Source organism: Rana temporaria, chromosome 10 (genome assembly GCF_905171775.1).
Source record: "Rana temporaria chromosome 10, aRanTem1.1, whole genome shotgun sequence".
NCBI classification, from domain to species: Eukaryota; Metazoa; Chordata; class Amphibia; order Anura; family Ranidae; genus Rana; species Rana temporaria.
The window spans coordinates 142,206,267-142,230,118 of record NC_053498.1 but is presented as its reverse complement, the minus strand read 5'-3'; the positions used below and the strand labels follow the sequence as shown (position 1 = coordinate 142,230,118).

Here is a 23,852-nt window from a genome sequence, read left to right as displayed (position 1 = left end):
CCATTTACGTATACATCTAGGCAAATGACGTCGGGGCGACGTCATTTAGCGCAATGCACGTCGGGTAATTTACCCGACGGAGCATGCGCAGTACGCTCGGCGCGGGAGCGCGCCTAATTTAAATGGTGCCCGCCCCATTTGAATTGGGCGGGCTTGCGCCGAGCAATCTAACGCTACACCGCCGCAAGTTTACAGGTAAGTGTTCTGAGAATCAGGATTTAAACCTGTAGACCTGCGGCAGTGTAACGTAGAGCTCATACATTACGCTGCCCAGGAGCAGCGCTAATGTATGAGAATCTGGCCCAATGTGTTTATACAGCCAAAAATGTGCATTGCAGTATAAACAATCTAACGAACGTTTCGACCTACAAGGTCTTCTTCAGAGAATTTGTGTAGCTTAGTGGGGTGTCTCAATAATACTGCTGTGAACCGGAGAACAGCATCGGACGGCCCATTCAACGATGATCCACATCCCAGGCGGTAGGTCGGATCTCCACGCCGAATGAGGCCCCTCGCTCGACACCACAAGGGGTCACCACCAATAAAATTGGGCCAAAGATGATCTCATCTTTGATGATCTCATCTTTGGTCCTAGCGACGTCATTGTGAGCAATGCACGCCGGGAAATTTAGCCGGCGGCGCATGCGCATTTAAATCGGCGTGGGGACGCGCCTGATTTAAATACTACACTTCCCCTAGCCGCGGAATTTGAATTCCGCCGGGGGAGTTACGATCCGCCGGTGCAAGTTTCGAGGTAAGTGCTTTGTGAATACTGCACTAGCCTCGCAAAATTGCGCCAGTGGATCGTAAATCAGATAGATTACGCGGATCTAAAGATCCGCTAATCTATGTGAATCTGGCCCAGGGAATCTGCTAAACTTGGCCTGTAGGTTTCATTGACCCTTAGGCCTCGTACACAAGATCAGTCCGTCGGACCGTTAACTAACCGATCGTGTCAGAACGCGGTGACGTAAAACACAACGACGTGCTGAAAAAAACTAAGGTCAATGCATGCGTCGACTTGATTCTGAGCCTGCGCGGGTTTTTAACCAATGGTTTTGCATACTAACGATCGGTTTTGACCCATCGGTTAGGCGTCCATCGGTTAAATTTTAAAGCAAGTTGGCTTTTTTTTAACCTAAGGTTAAATAACCGATGGCGCCCACACACGATCGGTTTTGACCAATGAAAATGGTGCATCAGACCGTTGTCCTCTGGCTAACCGATCGTGTGTACGCGGCCTTACTGTCCATTTCTTTCACGCAAAGTGCTTGGAAGATCCTGGTGGCGTTGGTGTCAAGGCTGTAGACACATTTTTCTCACATGTGAGTTTTATGGCCGGTGGGACCCATGACTGCTACGTGACCAACTCACTTCGTCAGCCCCTCCAGTGATGGCTCATCACATGGGCAGGCTGGGAAACCAACATCTACTCCCCATTAAAGTTGGTGTTTGTTGGATTTTTTTGTTCACTGCCCCGGGCTCAAGACAATACATATGACATTCCTATAGACAGCTCAGTCCTCTGACCACAGAGCAGAGACTAACGGCTTTTCCCAGAGAATAATATCATCACGTATGTTGCTTTGAGGAGTAGAAGAGAACCCCAGGCCGAGAAGACCCAAAAGTATGTTGTAAAAGAAGAAAGTTATAGAAAAAAGTGTTCCTTCCAGTAAGATTCCTTACTCCCCCACTGTTTCCTTGAAATACTTATTACAGGTATTTTTATAGCACCAACAATTTATGCAGGGCCGTCTTTAAGGCAGGGCAAAAGGGGCAGCTGCCCTGGGCCAGTAATCTCTAGCAACCAACCAACAAGAAGAAATGATGTGCTGTAACCTCTAGCAACCAATCAGTAACCCGTAATGTGTGATGTAGCTTCTAGCAACCAGCCAGTAAGTGGTAATGATATGCTGTAACCTCTGGCAACCAATCGCAATCACTGCCTGATCTGATACAGTAAACTGATTTTAAGTCCATCTGATATTTATTGTATGTCTCAGAGCAGATGGAGAGCAGAATTGCATTTTCACAGCAAAAAGTGCTATAAAAATGCATTGTTTACTGTGGAAATGACAATTGCAGTTTGGGAGTTAACCACAAGGGGGCGCTGAATGGGTTAAGTGTGACCTCATTTGTGTTTCTAACTGTAGGGGGGTGTGGCTGTAGGCGTGACATCATCGATTGGGTATCCCTATAAAAGGGAACACACGATCGATGACAGCGCCACAGTGAAGAACGGGGAAGCTGTGTTTACACACAGCTCTCCCCGTTCTTCAGCTCCGGGGACCGTTCGCGGGACTCCAGCGGCGATCGGGTCCGCGAGTCCCGTGGCCACGGTCACGGAGCTTCGGACCGGGTCGCGAGCACGCGCCCGCGACCCCACGGCTGGGCTTAAAGAGCCACGTACATGTACGTGGATGTGCCCAGCCGTGCCATTCTGCCGACGTATATCGGCGTGAATGGGTCCTTAAACGGTTAAAGACGGCCCTGAATTTATGTACTGTACATTCACATCAGCCCCTGCCCTTAAGAAGCGTAAAGTGGTTGTAAACCCTTACAGACCACTTTTACCTACAGGTAAGCCTAGATCAGGGATATGCAATTAGCGGACCTCCAGCTGTTGCCAAACTACAAGTCCCATGAGGCATAGCAAGACTCTGACAGCCACAAGCATGACACCCAGAGTCAGAGGCATGATGGGACTTGTAGTTTGGCAACAGCTGGAGGTCCACTGATTGCATATCCCTGGCCTAGATTAAGGCTTACTTGTAGGTGCAAGAAATATCTTCTAAACCTTCACGGTTTAGGAGATATTTGCAAAAGACCGGCACCGATGACAACGGCGTGCAGCGTGCCGTTAGTGACGGCGCATGCGCAGGAGTGACGTCATCGTGGCTCCGGCCAGTCACAGTACCGGAGCCGCGATACAGTGGCAATACTAGCAGTATGGTTAAAGATGGAATATCCCTTTAAGATGGAATATCCCTTTAAGATCCTTTCTGTGTATTCCAGCAGCTGTGCATGTCATGGTATAGCGGAGTGCGCCTCGTTCCTTCCCAAGCATGTAAGGAGGTCATTAATCTCCAAATGACGTCCGCAGTGCTCGCTAAAGCGCTATCCTGTATCAATCTGTGTAAATGAATTTACGCGCCGCTCGTCAAACACAATTTATTTCGCCATTAAGCTTTTGTCTAAAAGGCACTTGAAGTTGAATTAACTGCCTAAAAAACCCCAAACAGGTTTTATTGTTGTTGTTTTGCCAGGTGTACGGGCTGGAGAGGATCCAAAACATCCATTTCTCACACCTGCCATGGCACCTTAGATGCGGCTTTAGTAAGAATCTCTTCCACTAGTAATGGCGGCGATCAGCGGTTTTTATCGTAACTGCGACATCATGGCGAACACACCGGACACTTTTGACGCCATTTTGGGACCATTCACATTTATACAGCGATCAGTGCTATAAAAATGCACTGATTACTGTGTAAATGACACTGGCAGTGAAGGGGTTAACTACGATGGGGTGCTGAAGGGGGTTAAGTGTGGCCTAGGGATGTGTTCTAACTGTAGGGGGGGTGGGCTGTGTGTGACGCAACACTGATCACTGCTTCCGATTACAGGGATCGGTGATCAGTGTCCTGTTACTAGGCAGAATGGGGGAAATGCCTTGTTTATGTAGCACTACCCCCTGAAGGAGCTGCTGGTTTGTTTTGGGTGGCACGTTACCTCTGTATCTCCGCCGTCTAGGGTATTTGATGAGAGCTTTTATTACCCAGAGTGTCACTCGAACTTAGGATCAAGTCTCTGCCACAGACCCTCCTAAAGGTTTGGAGACAAGCATGGTTCCGGAATCCACTTTAGGATCCACTGACGATCCACTGAAGACAGGCTAGTTTTGGCAGCATACTGGCGTGTCCTAGTCCCGGCATATCGAGAGTAGCCGGAGCTCTCCTTGACCCAGGCAGTGATGCTGGGATCGGAGCAGTCTCTCTGGTGTTACTACCTTTGGGTACTGCAACTTCCCAACTTGACTGCGGGATATCCGCCAGCGGCGTGGTATCTCGTGAACGTTCTTTGAAGTGGCGAGGTTTTGTGGCACGGAACCCTCTGCCCCACTCTAGCTAGGGCATCTCCGGCTCAAACCACCGGTCATAGCCCACATCGGAGGAGGAATCAAGCGCGGAGCTGTTGTACTCCTCCGCGGACAAACAGATGCGCTCCACTTTAGATTTGCTGACTATGCCCTTGGCCTTGACAGGGGCAATATCCCCCCTGGAGTCCAGTTCAGGTTTGCGTAGCGGTAGGCCTCGACCACAGCCGTGGGAGGCTTTTACGGAGCCCACTTTCCTAAGGGTGAGACACGCGGGTACTACCGCCATACACGCGGTTTCGGTGGCAACATCCACCTTTACAGCAGGTACAGTCTCAACGGCATCGCAGTGACTCGCTTCGGGGGACGCCATTGGTGTGGCGACCGACGACATAGTAACCGTAGTACTTGTGGCAGTAGTGGGTGCGGCCCAGAGAAGGACTTCCTCCGCGGTCACAGTTCTGGTGATCCAGTCGACCCGATATTCGCGGGGCGACTCTGTTGGTTGCTCCACCTGGAACAAGTACTCTTCACATCGAGCGAACGGCAAGATCCTGATGGCCAGCTCTGCACATCAGGGACAAGACAAGCCAAGGGCCTCCATGCTTCCACTGGTGAACAGCACAAACCTCCCTCGCGTCCCCATTCGGATTATGGTATCGGTTAGGGAAGCTACGGTGATGACAGGAATCGGATTGACTCCCACAGAAGACATTGGAGGCCTTAATCTCTCGAACGGCGCTGGGTGCGCAGACATGTTTGAACAATCCTCTCTCGTAGGCGGACAATCACTCTGTTCTTTGGCGTCAAACTCGCCCTACGTCTCACACAGAGGTGGGTAACTCCTCCCACTTTGAGTAATTTTCTGGGCACGTTGCAGGCACACGTCACTCCGTTGCATGTGCGCCCAGACCTTTAGTATCTGAACTTAACCCCTTCTTCACCAACACAGTCCAACACCACGACAATTCCAAGCTCTCAATGGCGGAATACATTTCTCAGTTCTGTTGCCAGAGGTAACGGCCTATACCGGACGAGCCCCCACGTGTAGCACTACCCCCCAAGGAGCTGCTGGTTTGTTTTGGGTGGCACATTAGCTCTGTATCTCCGCCGTCTAGGGTACTTCATGAGATCTGTAATAAAGGGAATGTTCACAGGCGTCTTTTCTGTACTTTTATTACCCAGCCGGGTAAAAACGATAATAGTAGGATTGAGTGAAGAGATAGGAGAAAAGGAAATGGCAAATCCAGGTGTAACTTGCTAGAGAAACAGTCCTGCTTCCAACGACAACTTTATATCGCCACTCTAGCCAGAGTGGGTATAGTACATCTGGACAGGCCTCTCTCATCAGCCTGGCAGCCAGAGTGTCGCTCGAACTTAGGATCAAGTCTCTGCCAGAGACCCTCCTAAAGGTTTGGAGACAAGTATGGTTCCCGGAATCCACTTTAGCTAGATTCAGCACCCGGATCTCCTTCAAGTAGTTTCGGTGAGTGAGCAACTGAGAGGCGACCAACATCCAGCCTCTCAGAACCCAGGTTGTCCCCCGATGAATGGACAGGCCCCTCCTGAAACACCAGCCTCGTGCTTGGTATCCTTCGTACAGACCCCTCAGCTTCCTCCAATGGGACGGACAGCTTGGGACCCCCTTTAGATTGGTGACCCAGTCGATCACTGGGTCCACACAGCAGATCAATTGCTCCGGGCCAACGTGGTCCCGGAACTAGGAACACTGCTCCCCACGCACACCCCGACCAGGAAGGCCATATGAGGGGGTGTCGTAGAATGGCTACCCCAATGGTGGGCGCCACACGAGGAAGAACCCCGAGGTAATGGCGTCTGCCCCCTTTATACCCCTCCCCAGCATGCACATCAAGGTGGTCCAACCCCTGACTGGCTGCCAAGGAGTGATACTCAGACATACTTGACCCCACTGCTGCCACCTGCCGTCCGGGGGTGACGGGAGCCCCCGGACAAAAGGACAGCCCACAGTACAGCCAAGCTAGAGCAGAGACCCAAATCTAAACAATCAAACTAGTTCAGAGCCAACTATTTCTCTGAACTTTCCCTCTAAATTTCAAATAGCAGCGGCTCTCATAATAGCCAGGAGCTATATTTACATCAGCATTTCCCCATTCTTCCTGTCCCTGAGATGATCGCGGGACTCCAGGCGGACATCGAGTTTGCGTCTTAGGCCGCGTACAGACGAGCATACATGTACGATGAAACTGGTCCGCCGCACCGTTTTCACCGTACATGTCTGCCCAGGGATTTCTGTATGGTGGCTATACTCACCATCATACAGAAATCCGCGCGTAAACAATACGCGGGGCGTGTCCGCGCCGTCGCCGCGACGATGACGCGGCGATGTGGGCGGCCCTGCCAGTTCAATGCTTCCACGCATGCGTCAAAGTCATTCCACGCATGCGAGGGATGGCGGGCGCTCGGACATGTACGGTAGGTCTGTACAGACGACCGAACATGTCCGAGCGGGCAGGATTTCAGCGGGCGGTTTTAAAACAAGTCCAGAAATATTTGCCCGCTGGAAAAAGGCCCGGCGGGCAAATGTATGCTGGAATCCTGTCCGCTCGGGCCTACACACGACCGAACATGTCTGCTGAAACTGGTCCGCGGACCAGTTTCCGCGGACATGTTCGGTCGTGTGTACGGCCGACCGGACAATTTTCCAGCGGATCGGACAGGTTTCCAGCGGACAAATGTTTCTTAGTATGCTAAGAAACATGTCCGCTGGAAGCTGGAAGCCTGTCCTTCGGATATGTTCGGTCGTCTGTACGACTCACCGCGTTCGCTGTCCGCGGAAAATTTGGTCTGATGGTGTGTACAGCCATCAGACCAAAATCCGGCAGCGGACGTGCCTGATGAAAACGGTCCGCGGACCGTTTTCATCGGACATGTCCCGTCGTGTGTACGAGGCCTTAAAGGCCATACGTTAATATGCCCAGCCGTGCCATTCTGCCGACGTATATTGGCGTGAGCCGGTCCTTAAGTGGTTAAAGTGCGTTTTTAGCTTGTGGTGCTCAGATGCAGTATAGTTCTGCTTTAAAAATCAAGTAGAAGCTGTGTCTAATGGAGGGCAGGTAGAAGATTCGAACAATCTCTGTGGTCATAGGTCAGTTTCCAATACAGGAACATTTATTTCATTAATCTCTGCTTTTCATTGTTGTACGGTTGGAACCCCAGCTTTGATCCACACCTTAGCTATTAGCTTCTTGGCAGTAAACAATGTCTCACTGCAAAAGGGCGCCCAGATAAATATTTAATTCTAAAGACTCAAGAGGGCAGGCATAGCCAAGGATCTAGTTGTATTGGGGAACCGGTGACGTCATGGAAAAAGTTATTATTTGCTTTAAGTAAGCCTGTATATGTTGGCAGAACCAGAGCAGGTGGAACAAAGAGTCAGGGGCCCTTGACGCTGAGGGCATCAAGGGTAATGTCTTGCTGACCTTCTTGGTGTCAAATAGGTATGATGGATTATAAGTAGAAGGGCGGCTGATGCTCCAATTTTTTTTGGGGGGGGCGCAAACAAACTGGAAAAAAAAACATCAATTGCCGCTACTGTGCCCATCATATGCCACCAGTTTCCCCCTCAAATGCAGCCAGTTTCCCCCTGAAATGCAGCCAGTTTCCCCCTGAAATGCAGCCAGTTTCCCCCTGAAATGCCGCCAGTTTCCCCCTCAAATGCAGCCAGTTTCCCCCTCAAATGCCGCCAGTTTCCCCCTCAAATGCCGCCAGTTTCCCCCCCAAATGCCACCAGTCCCCCCCCCCCCAAATGCTGCCACTTTCCCCCCCCAAATGCCGCCAGTTTCCCCCTCAAATTATGCCAGTTTCCCCCCAAATGCAGTCAGTTTCCCCCCAGCCCAGCACTTACCTTCCTCGGGGTCAGCGCCGTCCTCCTCCACGCTTTCTCAATGTCTTTTCCCGTCCTTCGACGACCCGGTACCGGCCGGCCGTAGATCCCCTGGACCCCACTCTTCCTCTACAAGTGTGCAAAGTTTGTTGTCCGGGGGACCTACGGGCGGGGAGCACCGATTTTTCAAAGCCGGGCACCCCTTCTATAGACTCCCATGGTAAACGGTAATTTCTCTGGTGACTTTGGGGACCTGGTACCGGCTGGTCGTAGGTCCCCTGGCCCACAAACTTGGCACACATGTAGCCCAAACCCTGGCACCCCTTCCATAGACTCCCATGTTAAACGTCAGTCTAGTCATGGACACAGTGAGGCACGGACACAGTGAGGCATGGACATGGACACAGTGAGACATGGACACAGTGAGGCATGGACATGGACACAGTGAGGCATGGACACAGTGAGGCATGGACATGGACACAGTGAGGCATGGACACAGTGAGGCATGGACATGGACACAGTGAGGCATGGGCACAGTGAGGCATGGACATGGACACAGTGAGGCAAAGTGAGGCACAGTGAAGCATGCAGATAGATACCCTAGGCTTATACTCGAGTCAATACGTTTTCCCATTTTTTGCGGTAAAATTAGGTACCTCGGTTATATTCGGGTCGGCTTATACTTGAGTATATACGGTAATAGATTATTCACTCCAGCAGTATATAATACATTTGGAAATTGTAGAGAAATGTTCACTAATGTATTACAATTTAATTACACCCATTCGTGTACTGGAGATTTATAGCTAGATTCAGGTAGGCAGGCTTATCCTTGCGGCGGCGTAGTGTATTGTGTTTACACTACGCCGCCGTAAGTTAGCGAGGCAAGTACATGATTCACAAAGTACTTGCCTGCTAAGTTACGGCGGCGTAGCGTAAATGCGGCGGGCGCAAGCGCGCCTAATTCAAAATAGGGGGCGTGTTTTATGTTAATTTGGGTTGACCTGACGTGATTGACGTTTTTTTGGAACGGCGCATGCGCCGGCCGTGTACATATCCCAGTGTGCATTGCGGCTAAGTACGCCGCACGGTCCTATTGGTTTCGACGTGGACGTAAATGACGTAAATCCCTATTTACGGACGACTTACGCAAACGACGTAACATTTTCGAATTTCGACGCGGGAACGACGGCCATACTTAACATTACTATTCCAGCTATTTGATGGAATAACTTTATGCCTGATAATGCGTTACGTAAACGGCGTATCTGTACTGTGTCGGCCGGGCGTACGTTCGTGAATAGGCGTATCTAGTGATTTACATATTCTACGCTGACCGCAATGGAAGCGCCACCTAGCGGTCAGCCTAAAAATTACACTTTAGGATACGACGGTGTAAGACACTTACGCCGCTCGTATCTGAGCCTAATTTAAGCGTATCTGGTATCTACTGATACGCCAGCCTAAGGGCCAGATTCCCGTAGATCTGCGGCGGCGTAACGTACCGCATTTACGTTACGCCGCCGCAAGTTTTACAGGCAAGTGCTTGATTCACAAAGCACTTGCCTGTAAAGTTGCGGCGGCGTAGCGTAAATCCCCCATCGCAAGCCCGCCTAATTCAAATGATCCGGGTAGGGGGAGTGGATCATTTAATTTAGGCGCGTTCCCGCGCCGAACGTACTGCGCATGCGCCGTCCCTAAAATTTCCTGACGTGCATTGCGCTAAATGACGTCGCAAGGACATCATTGGTTTTGACGTGAACGTAAATGGCGTCCAGCCCCATTCACGGACGAGTTACGCAAACAAAGTAACATTTTCAAATTTCGACGCGGGAACGACGGCCATACTTAACATTGAGTACGCCATCTAGGGGGCTTGTTTATCTTTACGCCGCGTATCTCTTACAGAAACTGCGTAAATTTACTGCGACGGGCAAGCGTACGTTCGTGAATCGGCGTAACGACTCATTTGCATATTCTACGCCGACCGCAATAGAAGCGCCTCCTAGCGGCCTGCGTAAATATTGCACCCTAAGATACAACGGCACAGGCCGTCGTATCTTAGGCATGTTTAAGTGTATCTCAGTTTGAGAATACATTTAGACATACGACGGGCTTAGATTCGAAGTTACGTCGGCGTATCTGCTGATACGCCGGCGTAATTCTTTGAGAATCTGGCCCTAAGTCTTTCTGGGACTAAAACTAAAACGCCATTTTAGTCCTAAGGCTAAGACTAAAACGAAATCGAAATCCGCTGCCAAAATGAACACTGGCATGGACATGCTTCACAGGGAAACGATTTTTTGTGGATCATGGAGCAAACGGCACAATGCTCCTGTTCTTTCTGCAAGCATTCATTATAGTCTCCATCTATCACAGTAATCATCCCGACCGGCCAACATAATCGCTCTGATACTTTTTGTGTAGCACCGCGGCTGAACCCCGAGCGATAACCGCCGCGCACTCGTGCCGGGAACACGCATTGAAAGGTGTTATGAAACCTCTTTTGATTATCTGGCATTTCTTCCACTTCAGGGAACGAGTCTCTCACCCCATCGCAATGGAATGTCAGCCTAGTGAAGGGTAAGATTTTTGTAGCGGGTCCCAGCTGCGAGGATGTGCAGAGAGGGCGAGACGTTTTCTTGTTGGCTGTCACTATTGGTGAGACATCTGTCAGTGTATTGCCAGCTTGGCAGAGAGAGTCTTTCTTTTTTTTCTTTTTTTTAAAACAAGTTCGTTGTACGGTTTGGAAACACGTCCGTCTTCTGCCAGCTTTCTGTTTTCTATGGCTGCGTGGAAGGCTTTTGCGCTTCAATATTTACGGCCCCGAGGATCATACGATGTTAATGAGTTACAAAATACTCAACGGGGCATTTGGCATGCGATGTCGGCAGGGAGCCTGGAACTCTTGGATCTGGGAAGAAAGGGAGTTTGTTGGTCAGGCGTAACCTTTGCTATTTTGGTGGCTAGATTTTTGAATTCCTGACAAATGATCGTCCTGAGCACATGTAGCGTTCTTTTCAGTCAGTCTGCCCACAACTTGGATTCTCCATCACAGGTGGCGGTCCAGTGTGTTGCTTCACTCTTACCCATACCCCCCAACCGTCCCGGATTCTGCGGGATCCTCCCGGAATTCTAAGTGTGTCCCGCGGACGAGACTAGATTCCCGGAAAACAGGGCCTCGGGCGCGACATTACGGGGGGCGACATTCTGTGCCTCCATGTTTGATTTCCCCCGCCATGTTTGGTGTCCGGTGCCTGGCCTGTGATTGGGCGTATTGGCGTCATGTGCGTTGTGGGGATGGCATGTCTACGAACGTCTAGAAGTCCCGCCTCCGCACATGACCGCTATATGCCCAATCACAGTGCGGGAAATACGGACCATGGTGGATGATGGTGGTGGAGGGTGGAAGGGGGTAGTGCAGGTGAATGGCGCTGGCGGGGATTCGGAACAGAGGTATTTGCACAGGTAGGAGAAACCCCCCCCGCTCAACAACTGTGATCCCCGCCCCCCCCCCCCCCGCTCAACAACAACTTTGATCCCCAGCCCCCCGCTCAACAAGATGTCCCGCATTGGATTTATTAAATGTTGGGAGGTATGTCTTACCTCTTGAGACCCCATTGACAAGATCCTCCCTACCAGGGCTGGACTGGGACAAAAATTTGGCCCTGGACTTCATCCAGACTGGCCCACTTTGACAGGTCTCTCCCAATGGAGGCCGGACAACTCCCGCACCCCCCGGCCACCCAAGCCCCCTCTCCCTCTTCACTAGCCACTAGCCATTCTACTTTATTAGAGTAGAGCGGCTGGTACTGGTACTCTTATAGGCAGTACCAGTGGGGAAGCTAGACATTATTTCACCCGGGGCAAAGAATACGTTCAGTGCCCCCCTAATGGGACAAGATTAGGCAGAAGTGAGAAACTCCCAGGCCATAGCTGTTGAGTCAGCTGTCTGTCCCCTCCCCCCATGCTCCTCTGTCGTCCCCCCTGCTCCTCTTGTCCTCCCCTTGCTTCTCTGTTCCCCCCCCCTAGGTGAGCACTGCGGGGAGGGAGAGGAGGTGAGCGCTGCGGGAAGGGAGAGACAGAGGAGCGGAGGGGGGAGTTGGTCCGCTGTCACTGAAGCCGGCCCACTGAGCCATCGGTCCACCGGGAAACTCCCTGTAGTCCCAATGGCCAGTCCATCCCTGCTCCCTACTATCGTTCTTGTATGTTAGGGATGAGCCTGATGTTCGACTCGAACATCGGGTGTTCACCTATTCGCCAAACAGCAGGGCTGTCTTAATGAGAGGGCACACCTGGGCACTGCCCAGGGGTCCCAGCTGCATGGGGGGCCCCTGCACTTTCCCCAAAGAAGCTGGTCCTTGAGCCCACGCTGCCCCAGAATTGGGGGCCCCATGAAGGCACTGAGAGTGATAGATGCAAAGGGGAGGCAGTCTACCTCCTACCTGCTTGATGTCTGTTTACCTGCACTGTCATCATTGTAGGGGCCCCAGAGCATTACTATGATGCTGTTAAGACGGCCCTGATGACCAGTGAACATTATGCAGTGTTCGAAAGCCGTGGAACATCGTTAACCACTTAAGGACCGCCTAACGCCTATATAAGTTGGCAAAATGGCACGGCTGGGCACAGGCATGTACAGGTACGTTGCCCTTCAAGTGTCCAGCCTTGGGGCGCGCTCGTGACCCGGTCCGAAGCTCCGTGATCACGCCCGCCAACCCGATAGCCGCCGGTGTCCTGCAATCGGGTCACAGGAGCTGAAGAACAGGGGGAGGTGAGTGTAAACACACCTTCCCCGTTCTTCTCTGTGGCAGTGTCACTGATCATCCGCTCCCTATTATAGGGAACGACGATCAGTGATGTCACACCTACAGCCACGCCCCCCTACAATAAGGATCACTCCCTTAGGGCACACTTAACCCCTTAGCGCCCCCTAGTGGTTACCCCTTCACTGCCATTGTAATTTTCACAGTAATCAGTGCATTTTTATAGCACTTTTTGCTGTGAAAATTACAATGGTCCCAAAAATGTATCAAAAGTGTTCGATGTGTCCGCCATAATGTTGCAGTCACGAAAAAATCGCTGATCGCCACCATTACTAGTAAAAAAATAAAATTATTAACAAAAATGCCATGAAACTATCCCCTATTTTGTAAACGCTATAACGTTTGCGCAAACCAATCGATAAACGCTTATTGCGATTTTTTTTTTACCAAAAATAGGTAGAAGAATACGTATCGGCCTAAACTGAGGAAAAAAAAGATGTTTATATATTTTTTGGGATATTTATTATAGCAAAAAGTAAAAAATATAGGCCCGGATTCACAAAGCACTTGCGCCGACGTATCTCAAGATACGCAGCGTAAGTGCAAATATGTGCCGTCGTATCTATGCGCCGTGCCCACAAACCGAGATACGCCTAAAAATAGGCTTCATCCGACCAACGTAACTTGCCTACGCCGGCGTATCGTGGGCGCATATTTACGCTGGACGCAAGTGGCGCTCCCATTGATTTCCTATTCAAATATGGAAATGAGGGAGATACGTCGATTCACGAACGTAGTTGCGCCCGGCGCATAATATACGCGGTTTGCGTAAGTCGTACGTCCGGCGTAAAGTTATTCCCCATATAGGAGGCGCAATTCATGCAAAGGTATGGACCAGGGAACACAAGCCGTTGTATCTTATGTCGTTTACGTTGTACGTGAATATGACTAGGCGTAGGTTACGTTCACGTCGTAGGCAGTGATCCGTCGTATCTTAGAGAGTAGTTTCGACGTGATTGTGAGCATGCGCAGTGGGATGCGTCCACGGGACGGAGCATGCGCCGTTCCTTATTTCGTATCTTTATGGCGCTCGGCCCATCATTTGCATGGGGTCACGCCTCATTTACATGGCTCACGCCCACTTCCACTTACAACGACTTACGCCTAGGAAACCCAGCGCAGATTTGGTAGCACTGGCTTTGTGAATACAGTGCTTGCCTCTCTGCGCTACGTCGGCGTAGCGTATATGAGATTCGCTACGGTGGCATAAATATGCGCCGATGTATGTAAATCCGGGCCATTGTTTTTTTTTTTCAAAATTGTCTATTTTTGTTTATAGCGCAAAAAAATAAAAACCGCAGAGGTGATCAAATACCACCAAAAGAAAGCTCTATTTGTGGGGGGAAAAAAGGACGCCAATTTTGTTTGGGAGCCACGTGCGCAATTGTCAGTTAAAGCGCCGCAGTTCCGAATCGCAAAAAGGGGCAGGGTCCTTAACCTGCATATTGGTCCGGGTCTTAACCGGTTAACAACCAACTATTCGTCACACGGAATTCGAATTGGCCGACCATTTTTTGACTGATCCAAATTCGAATTGTTCCGAAAATTCGGAATTCATTCGAAAACGAAGAAATGAAACTAAAGTAAACAAATTCCGAAAGGAAACAAATGTTTATTTTCTGCACATGTCTACAAGATGCAGCGAATGTTTAGCGCCGCCGATACGGTAGAGCGATGATTCACACATCTGCGCTCAGTTTCCACTCACATAGGGACGCGTATGATTCTGAATGAAGTCCGGGTGTCAGCAATCAATGTTTTACCAAAATGTTCCTCCAACAGCAGAGATCAGATGAAGTCCACATTCCTGAAATAGAAGTCACACCACACAATAAAAACATGACCTTCTTTGCGGTATGTCAGAGTGAAGTCCTCTCTGCTGGATGTCACGGCCGCTCTTTGTGGCTTTATTACCCAAAACCCTCCTCAGCTGACCTATAGGACAACTACTGCGGATGTGGGAACTGCGGGCACCTTAATTGGTACTTTTCCCAAACTTGCTCCCAAAAATTGTGAGAAGAGAATCTGAGTGTTTTTCTTGTAACATTTCATAAAACAATGGCCCGGATTCAAGAAGCAATTGCGCCTGTGTAACCATAGTTACACAGCGCAATTGCTTACTTGCCCCGGCGTAACGAGTGCTCCTGATTCAGGAACCTCGTTACGCCGACTGCAGCCTAAGATATGCGCGGCATAAGGCTCTTATGCCCGCATATCTTAGGCTGCATTCTTGCGATGGCCGCTAGGTGGCGTTCCCGTTGTGCTCAGCGTATAGTATGCAAATTGCATACTAACGCCGATTCACAACGTTGCGCGAGCCCTGCGTACGCAATTTACGTCGTTTCCGTGCGGCGGTTTTCGCGTAAGGCTGCCCCTGCTATTAGCAGGGGCAGCCAATGTTACGTATACCCGTCGTTCCCGCGTCGCGAAATCTGAAATTTACGTAGTTTGCGTAAGTGAATCGTGAATGGCGCTGGACGCCATTCACGTTCACTTTGAAGCAAATGACGTCCTTGTGACGTCATTTGCCGCAATGCACGTCGGGAAAGTTTCCCGACGGAGCATGCTCTCTACGATCGGCGCGGGAACGCGCATAATTTAAATGATTCCCGCCCCCTACGGGATCATTTAAATTGCGCGCGCTTACGCCGGGCATTTTGCCGGCGCGCCCACGCAATTTACGGAGCTACTGCTCCGTGAATCAAGGGCAGCGCAGTAAATTTGCGGGGGCGCAGGGCAAAAACGTTGCCCTGCGCCTCCGCAAAAAAAGCGCAAATGTACCTGAATCTACCCCAATATTTTTAGAGGCTGGAAGACCAGTTATTATAGAAATGATCAGTTCTAAGTATGGAGGGGGAAATTAAGGGAACGGATCCATGGTCACTCCAGTTGTCATGGTCAGGAGTCCGGCTCGGAGACCAGTAGCTATACCAGTGTAGAGGCTCCCACTGGCCAAGAAATTGGTTGGAAAGAGCACAATAAGTTGGCAAACAGGAAGTGCAAAGGCGTGGCTTAAATAGGAAGTTCATGGGAGGAGCAAAGGGTTTATGATTTCTCCAATCACAAGCAGGGGGCGGGATTGTGCTCCTACAGGCTTTCCCGGCCAGGACAAGTACTGTCAGTGAGTAAAGTGGTGGTGTGGTGGCCTTTTTTGGGGCCATCAGATTGGCCTGGGGGTGGCTGTGTCAGTTTCATTCCGGGACACTGTATTGTGCCCGGAACAGACCTGCAAAATGTGGGACTGTCCCGGGCAATCCGGGACATGTGGTCACCCTAATTCCCCCGTGAGACAATAGCGGGAGTCCCGGTGGACATCGAGTCCACGGGACCCGCGGGCGTACTCACAGAGTTTGCAGCGGCCGGGCTCACTCACAATGCCGCATCTTAAAGGGGACGTATGTATACGTCGATCTGCCCACAGGAGGCATTGTGTCGACGCTTATATGCGTGACCCGGTCGTTAAGCGGGTATACGATAGGTAGAAATTTGGAAAATAAATGGTAATCAAACATTACATGTAAGTATGCATTCTAATTTACTAAAAAACAATCATGGGACGTATCTGCTCAAAGCCTCAGAACAGTGTGCTTGGCTTGAACTGGCCTGTCTCAATAGACCCGTCAGCTGTGAATGAATCATGGTCCTCGTGCCGACTGGGACTTTTGTAACCTTTACACACACTCTCCAGAGCGACGTAAAAAAATAAAATCTCATTTACTAATTATCTTCAGACCTTCTTTCTTGATACAGCTGTGGTGGATGAGTTATACTCACATTACTAATAGACTCTGCTGAAAACATTGGCTTTTTTACTATTGTTTTGCTTAGAAGAAAATTGCTTACACTGCTATCCACAATCTTGCTTGGTTGGGTGTTTCGGAGGATTTTTTTTTTTTTCTGTAATAAGGTTGAAATTAAAAAATTAGATTCCATTGCTGGGGTCCTTTGGCACTGGAAGATAGGGACGGCTAGCGTTGGGGTCATAGGTGTGCGCACCCCAAACCTCGGACACACATATGCGTATATATATATATATATAGCACTACCCCCGGAGGAGCTGCAGGTTGTTTTCGGGTGGCACATTTACCTCATGGCTCCCCCGAATTCCTAGGGGTGCATGATGCGTATTGCATTTGGTAGAAGTAAAGGAATGTCCGCAACAGGTGCTCTTTGCTGTGCTCTTTATTACCCAGCCGGGTAAATACAATGGGGTAGATTCACAGAGCAAGTACGCCGGTGTATCTACTGATACTCCGGCGTACTTTCAAATTTCCCGCGTCGTATCTTTAGTTTGAATCCTCAAACCAAGATACGACGGCTTCTGGGTAAGATCCGACAGGCTTACGGCTCCGTACGCCTTCGGATCGCAGATGCAATACTTCGGCGCCCGCTGGGTGGAGTTTGCGTCGTTTTCCACGTCGGGTATGCAAATGAGCTTTTTCCGACGATCCATGAACCAATTGTTTCATGAACCATGAAACTGGCTGCATTTGAGGGGAAACTGGCTGCATTTGAGGGGGAAACTGGCTGCATTTGATGGGGAAACTGGCTGCATTTGAGGGAGAAACTGGCTGCATTTGAGGGAGAAACTGGATGCATTTGACTGGAAACTGGCGGCATTTGATAGGGAAACTGGCTGCATTTGATGGGGAAACTGGCTGCATTTGAGGGAGAAACTGGCTGCATTTGAGGGAGAAACTGGATGCATTTGACTGGAAACTGGCTGCATTTGATAGGGAAACTGGCTGCATTTGAGGGGAAACTGGCTGCATTTGAGGGGGCAAACTGGTGGCGTTTGATGGGGCAAACTGGCGGCAATTGATGGGCAAACTAACAGCAATTGATGGACACAGTGGCTGCGTTTAATGGGCACTGTGGCGGCAATTGATGGGCACAGTGGCTGCAATTGATGTTTTTGAGGGGGAAACTAGCTGTATTTGAGGGGGAAACTAGCTGTATTTGAGGGGGAAACTAGCTGTATTTGAGGGGAAACTGGCTACATTTGATGGGGAAACTGGCTGCATTTGAGGGGAAACTGGCTGCATTTGAGGGGAAACGGGCTGCATTTGATGGGGAAACTGGCTGCATTTGAGGGGGAACTGGCTGCATTTGATGGGGAAACTGGCTGCATTTGAGGGGAAACTGGCTGCATGTGAGGGGAAACTGGCTGCATTTGAGGGGGAAATTGGTTGCATTTGAGGGGGAAACTGGCTGCATTTGATGGGGAAACTGGCTGCATTTGAGGGGAAACTGTCTGCATTTGATGGGGAAACTGTCTGCATTTGATGGGGAAACTGGCTGCATTTGAGGGGAAATTGGCTGCATTTGAGGGGGAAACTGGCTGCATTTGAGGGGGAAACTGGCTGCATTTGATGGGGAAACTGGCTGCATTTGATGGGGAAACTGGCTGCATTTGAGGGGGAAGCTGGCTGCATTTGAGGGGGAAGCTGGCTGCATTTGATGGGGAAACTGGCTGCATTTGATGGGGAAGCTGGCTGCATTTGATGGGGAAACTGGCTGCATTTGAGGGGAAACTGGCTGCATTTGAGGGGGAAGCTGGCTGCATTTGATGGGGAAACTGGCTGCATTTGAGGGGAAACTGGCTGCATTCGAGGGGGAAACTGGTGGTGTTTGATGGGGCAAACTGGCTGCAATTGATGGGCAAACTGGCAGCAAAAAACACAACCCCCTCCATGGCGGAGACATACAATTCTGAATTTCTAGATTTTGTGCTTCACCTCATTAGTTTCCTATTTCTTCTTCACGACACTTTTCATCTTCCTTTGACAACAAGTTGCCATCTTGTCACATGATTGCGCTAATACACTACAGCCCGCCGCAACACATGAACTCTCCAGCTTGTTATCGTGACCCCACTTAAGATCTGACAGGCGGGCAGCCCGGCTCTAGTCACTAAGATGGAATTCTAAGAAATGCATTACAAGACAATCAAGTCCTAATGAAAAATCCTACCGCTACTAGCCAAGACAACACCGGGGTCATCCTTCGTACCAGTCTTCAGCCATACAGCAGGGGGCCCCGGAGGGAAAGGAAGAAGAAGGATAGAAAGAAAAAGAAAGGGAAGCTAAGAGTGAAGAGAGGAAGGAGGGAAAAGTGGAGGTAGGAAAAGATTCTATGGAAGAAAGGAAGGAAGGGTAGATGGAAAGGGGGTCGGGGAAGAGTAAAGGAAGGAAGAATAGAAGGAAGGGAAGAATGAAAGAGTGAACAGTGGACGTAATGGGGGGGGGGGGGGGGAAAAGGAAGGAAAGATGGAATCAGGGAAAGAAAGAGGGGACAGTAAATGGTGGGGGGGGGGGGGGGGCGAGGAAAAGGAAGGAAAGATGGAAGCAGGGGAAGAAAGAAAGAGGGGACAGTAAATGGAGGGAGGGATGAATGAAAGAAAGAGAAAGAAAGAGGAAGGAAAGAGGGAGCAGTGGATGGTGGGAGAGAAGAAAGATAGATAAAAGCTACAAAGGAAGGAAAGGAGGGAGGGAGGAAAAAAGAAGGAATGATAAAAGCAGAGAAAGAAAGATAAATTGGAGTAATTTAAAGGAAGGAAAAGTGGAAGAAAATAAGGAACAGTGAATGGAGGGAGACAGGAAAGAAGGGAAGGAAGAACAAAAAAAAGGTAGAAGGAGAGAGGGAAGGGAAGGAAGCAAGGTTAGAGGGAACAGTGGATGGAGGAAGAGGGAAAAGGAAGAAAGGAAACAGGGGAGGAACGATGGAAAAAAGGGAACAGTGGATAGAGGGAGAGAGTAAAGGAAGAAAGGAAGGAAACAGGGGAGTATGGATAGAAGGAAGGGAAGAAAGAAAGAGTGAACAATGGATGGGGGGAGAGAGGGAAGGAAGGAAACAAGGGAGGAAGGATGGAAGGAGAGGAAGAAAGAAAGAGGGAACAGTGGAGGGAGGAAAGAAAGAAAGAGGGAACAGTGGAGGGAGGAAGAGAGAAAAGGAAACAGGGGAGGAACGATGGAAGAAAGGGAAAAAAGAGGGAACAGTGGATAGAGGGAGAGAGTAAAGGAAGAAAGTAAAGAAAACAGGGGAGTAAGGATAGAAGGAAGGGAAGAAAGAAAGAAAGAAAGAGTGAACAATGGATGGGGGGAGAGAGGGAAGGAGGGAAACAAGGGTGGAAGGAGAGGAAGAAAGAAAGAGGGAACAGTGGAGGGAGGAAAGAAAGAAAGAAAGAAAGAGGGAACAGTGGAGGGAGGAAATAAATAAAGAAAGAGGAAGGGTAGAAGGATAGAACAGTGGATAAAGGGAGAGAAGAAAGAAAAATTGATAATTAGATAGATAAACGTTGCAAAGAAAGGAAAGGATGGATTGAGGAAAAAGGAGAAAAGGAGGGAGTGAGGGGGAAAAAAGTAGTGAAGGAAAGATAAATAGGAGAAAATTAAAGGAAGGAAGGGTAGAAGGAAGGAGGGAACAGTGGATGGAGGGAGCAAGGGATGGATGGGAGAAAGAAAAGAGGAAGAGAGGAAAGAAAGTGGGAAGAGTGGAAGGAGGGAGAGAGAAAGAGGGGAAAGGAAGTAAGGATAGAAAAAAAGAGGGAAAAGTGGATGGAGGAAGAGAGGAAAAGAAGAGAGAAATAGGGAACAGTGGAAGGAGGGAAAGAGGGAAAGAGAGATATAAGTTACAAAGAAAAGGAGGGAGTGAGGAAAAAAGGACGAATGAAATAAAGCGAAAAAGAAAGATAAATGTGAGAAAAATAAAGGCTGGAAGGAAAGAAGGAACAGTGGATGGAGGGAGAGAGGAAAGAAGAAAAGATGGGAAGGAAGAACAAATGAAAGGTACATGGAAGGAAGGAAGAGTGGAGTGAGAGAGAGAAGGAAGGGAGCAAGGGTAAAGGGAACAGTGGATGGAGGAAGAGAGAAATGGAAGGAAAAAGAAAGAAAGAAAGGTGAGAAAAAGAAGAAGGAAGGGTAGAAGGAAAGAGAGAACATTGGATGGAGGAAAAGAAGAATGAAAGATAGATAATTAGATAGATAAAAGTTACAAAGAAAGAAAAGGAGGAAGTGGGGGGAAAAAGGAATGAAAGAAAGAGAAAAAGAAAGATAAATAGGTGAAAAATAAATGAAGGAATAGTAGAAGGAAAGAGGGAACATTGGATAGAGGGAGCGAGGGAAGGAAAGAAGGAAAGAAAGAGGCAACAGTAGATGGAGGGAAAGCGAAAAGAAAGAAAGTGGGAAGAATGGAGGGAGGGAGAGAGAGGAGGAAGGAAGTAAGTATAAAAAAAAGAGGGAGCAGTAGATGGATGAAGAGAGGAAGGAAGGAAACAGGGGAGGAAGGATGAAAGAAACGGAACAGTGGATGGAAGGAGAGAGGGAAGACAGGAAGGATGAAAGAAAGAAAAAGAAGGGTAAAAGGAAAGCGGAAACAGTGGATAGAGGGAGAGAAGAAAGAAAGATAGATAAAAGCTACAAAGAAGGAAAGGAGGGAGGAAGGGAAGAAAAAAAGGAATGACAAAAGTAAGAAAGAAAAATAAATGGGAGAAAATGAAAGGAACATTGAATGGAGAGAGACAGGAAAGAGGAAAAGAAGGAAAGGCAGAACACATGAAAGGTAGAAGGAAATAGGGAAGAGCGGAGGGAAGGAAAGAAGAACGCAAGGGTAGAAAAAAAGAGGGAACAATGGATGGCGGGAGAGAGGAGTGGAAGGAAGGAAAACAGGAGGAAGGATAGAAGAAAGGGAGGAAAGAGGAAACAGTGGATGGAGAGAAAGAATAAAGACAGACAATTAGATAAATAAAAGTAACAGAGGAAAGAAAAGTAGAGAGTGAGGGAAAAAAGAGGAAGGGAGGGAGTCAAGAACAAAAGAAGGAAAGAAAGATAAAGGGAGAAAAAGACAGGAAGGAAGGGTAGAAGGAAAGAGAGAACAGTAGATGGAGGGAGAGAGGGAAGTAAGGAGGGAAAAGTGGAGAAAAGACGGAAGAAAGAGGAAACAGTGGAGGGAAGGTGGAAGTAAGAAAAAGAAAGAGGTGAAGGGAAGGGTGGATGGAAGTGTAAAGGAAATGAGGGAGGAAGGAAAGACTAGAGGATCAGTAAGACAGCTGAGCAGCTATCATGTCCTGGATAAAGGAAACAAGGCCATCCTTCGTCTTCCTCACACCTTTCATTGAAAAGTTTTTTATTCAGTAGAAATGTGCGACTTGTCCTGCTTATTATGTCATCATTTTCCTGTCTTCTTCCAGTGCATGCTGATTGGTTCCTACAAGGTAACACAGAAAGCTCTTCTAAGACTTCCTACTCATTTATCATTACAGATCGCGGGACAAGAAGGCAATTCCCTTTTCCAGGAGAACCATTATGAGAAAGCTCTGGAATATTTCTCCCTGGCCGTCATCTCCAGCAACAATAACCCCAAGTACCTCCGTCTCCGCGCCTCATGCCTCACCCACCTTGGAGAGTATAAAGGCGCGGTGAGCGACATGGACATGGCCATCCAGCGGCACAGCGCAAATGACCTGAGGACTCAAATAGAGGACTTCTGCTTTAAGGGCCGCCTGCTGCTTCTGGACGGGGAGGAGGAGGCCTCTTGCCGACAATATGTGAAGGCGGTAAGCCTGGACAGCACATTTGCGTTGGCTGCCATTAGCGATTCTCCAGGAAGGACGAGGCTGGCGCAGATATTCAGCCAAACGGCACATAAATGCTTTGACCAGAAACTGTTGGAAGAGTCCTGGAAGCTGACCGAATGCGGACTGATTATCGGGGAAAACAACCAAGAACTGAGGAAATTGAAGACGAGGATTAAACGGGAGGCCTCTGGATGTATTGTGCATTGATTAGAAGTGGACTGAAAGTCACATTTTTTTTTGTTTAGTTCAAATAGGGAATGGTTAAAACCCATATCAACTTTTTGTATCATTTATGTATCCCACTGGAGACACAACAGGGAGCCAAAATAAATCTTTCCATAATCAGTGGAAATCCCCTCCTTAGTTGTCATCGGAACAAGTGTCCCAAGTGGAAAATGTCCTCTCTGTTTCTGTTCTGGTGACCACTGTAGCCTGTATAATGTTGGTTTTTCCATTGCTTTCTGTCCCGGGGACAGAGGTGCTGAAGAGACCAGGGCTCAAGTCCTGCGGGAACGTGTGGGAACGGAGTTCCTGCACTTTTTTCACAGCAGGAACGCAGTTCCCTTTGCAGGACTAGAGCAGCCGAGCCGCCCGAGCCAATCCTTCACTAAGCGGCGATGCCCAGCTCGAGTCACTGTCAGGGGCAGGCGAACCTTAGTAATCCTTTATGTTACTGGCCACTTCCTGTATATGCATTCATCGGGTCACTTCCTCAATGCCGCAATGTCTCCTGGGAGCTTTTGTTATTGTTCCCAGGAGACATTCCGGAGGTCTGCCGCGAGTTATCGTGGGATTTAGAAAGAACTTGCTTAAAAAAACATGCAGTTTAGTAATTATGCATATGAGCGTATCATTTCTTTTTTTTGGTGGGGGAGTGGATCTTGGGTGGGAGTTCCCACACTTTTTTCCCCCAGGACTTGACCCCTGGAAGAGACCATAAAGTGTCTCACCATTGGGGACACAGACAACAGTTGGCCCCTTCCTGTCCCCTCCAGGTGATCCTCTAACTGGGTCTTGATAATGGGAGGTGGAACAGATTTCCCAATCATGTGATCACTGACGTCCCAATATTTCCTGATCATAACAAGAGACTGGGAGCTGTCGGTGACAGCTTGGTTTTTGCGGTGGGCACAATCCCAGCACAGAAACCCCTATGGACACATATGTGCAGCATGTGAGCATTAAGGCTCACCCTCCCTGCCACCGTACATATGGGTCCCTGTGATTGGCTGTCACATGATCCCGCCAGATCCCAATCATAAACAAGGACCGAGAGCTGTCTGACAGCTTGGTCACTGTGCTGGGAGCATGCTCTTAGCACTATACTGTCAAAAGTATTGGGATACCTGCTTTTACACGCACATGAACTTCAACGGCATCCCAGTCTTAGTCCGTAAGGTTCATTGTTGAGTTGACCCCACCCTTTGCATGTATACCAGCTTATTATATATATATATATATATATTATATATATATTGAACCCTACGGACTAAG

The 23,852-nt window shown here is 49.1% G+C and overlaps 1 protein-coding gene across 1 annotated transcript in view; it reads left to right on the top strand.

Annotated features, from left to right (window-relative positions):
• TTC34 (tetratricopeptide repeat domain 34) overlaps positions 1-22,922 on the top strand; it is a 74,254-nt gene extending 51,332 nt beyond the window's left edge. The window contains exon 8 of the mRNA XM_040326454.1: positions 22,044-22,922. Within this exon, the coding sequence (XP_040182388.1) occupies positions 22,044-22,565 (522 nt within the window). The 3' untranslated portion in view covers positions 22,566-22,922. The remainder of the gene's footprint in view (positions 1-22,043) is intronic.
• Positions 22,923-23,852: the final 930 nt, after the last annotated feature.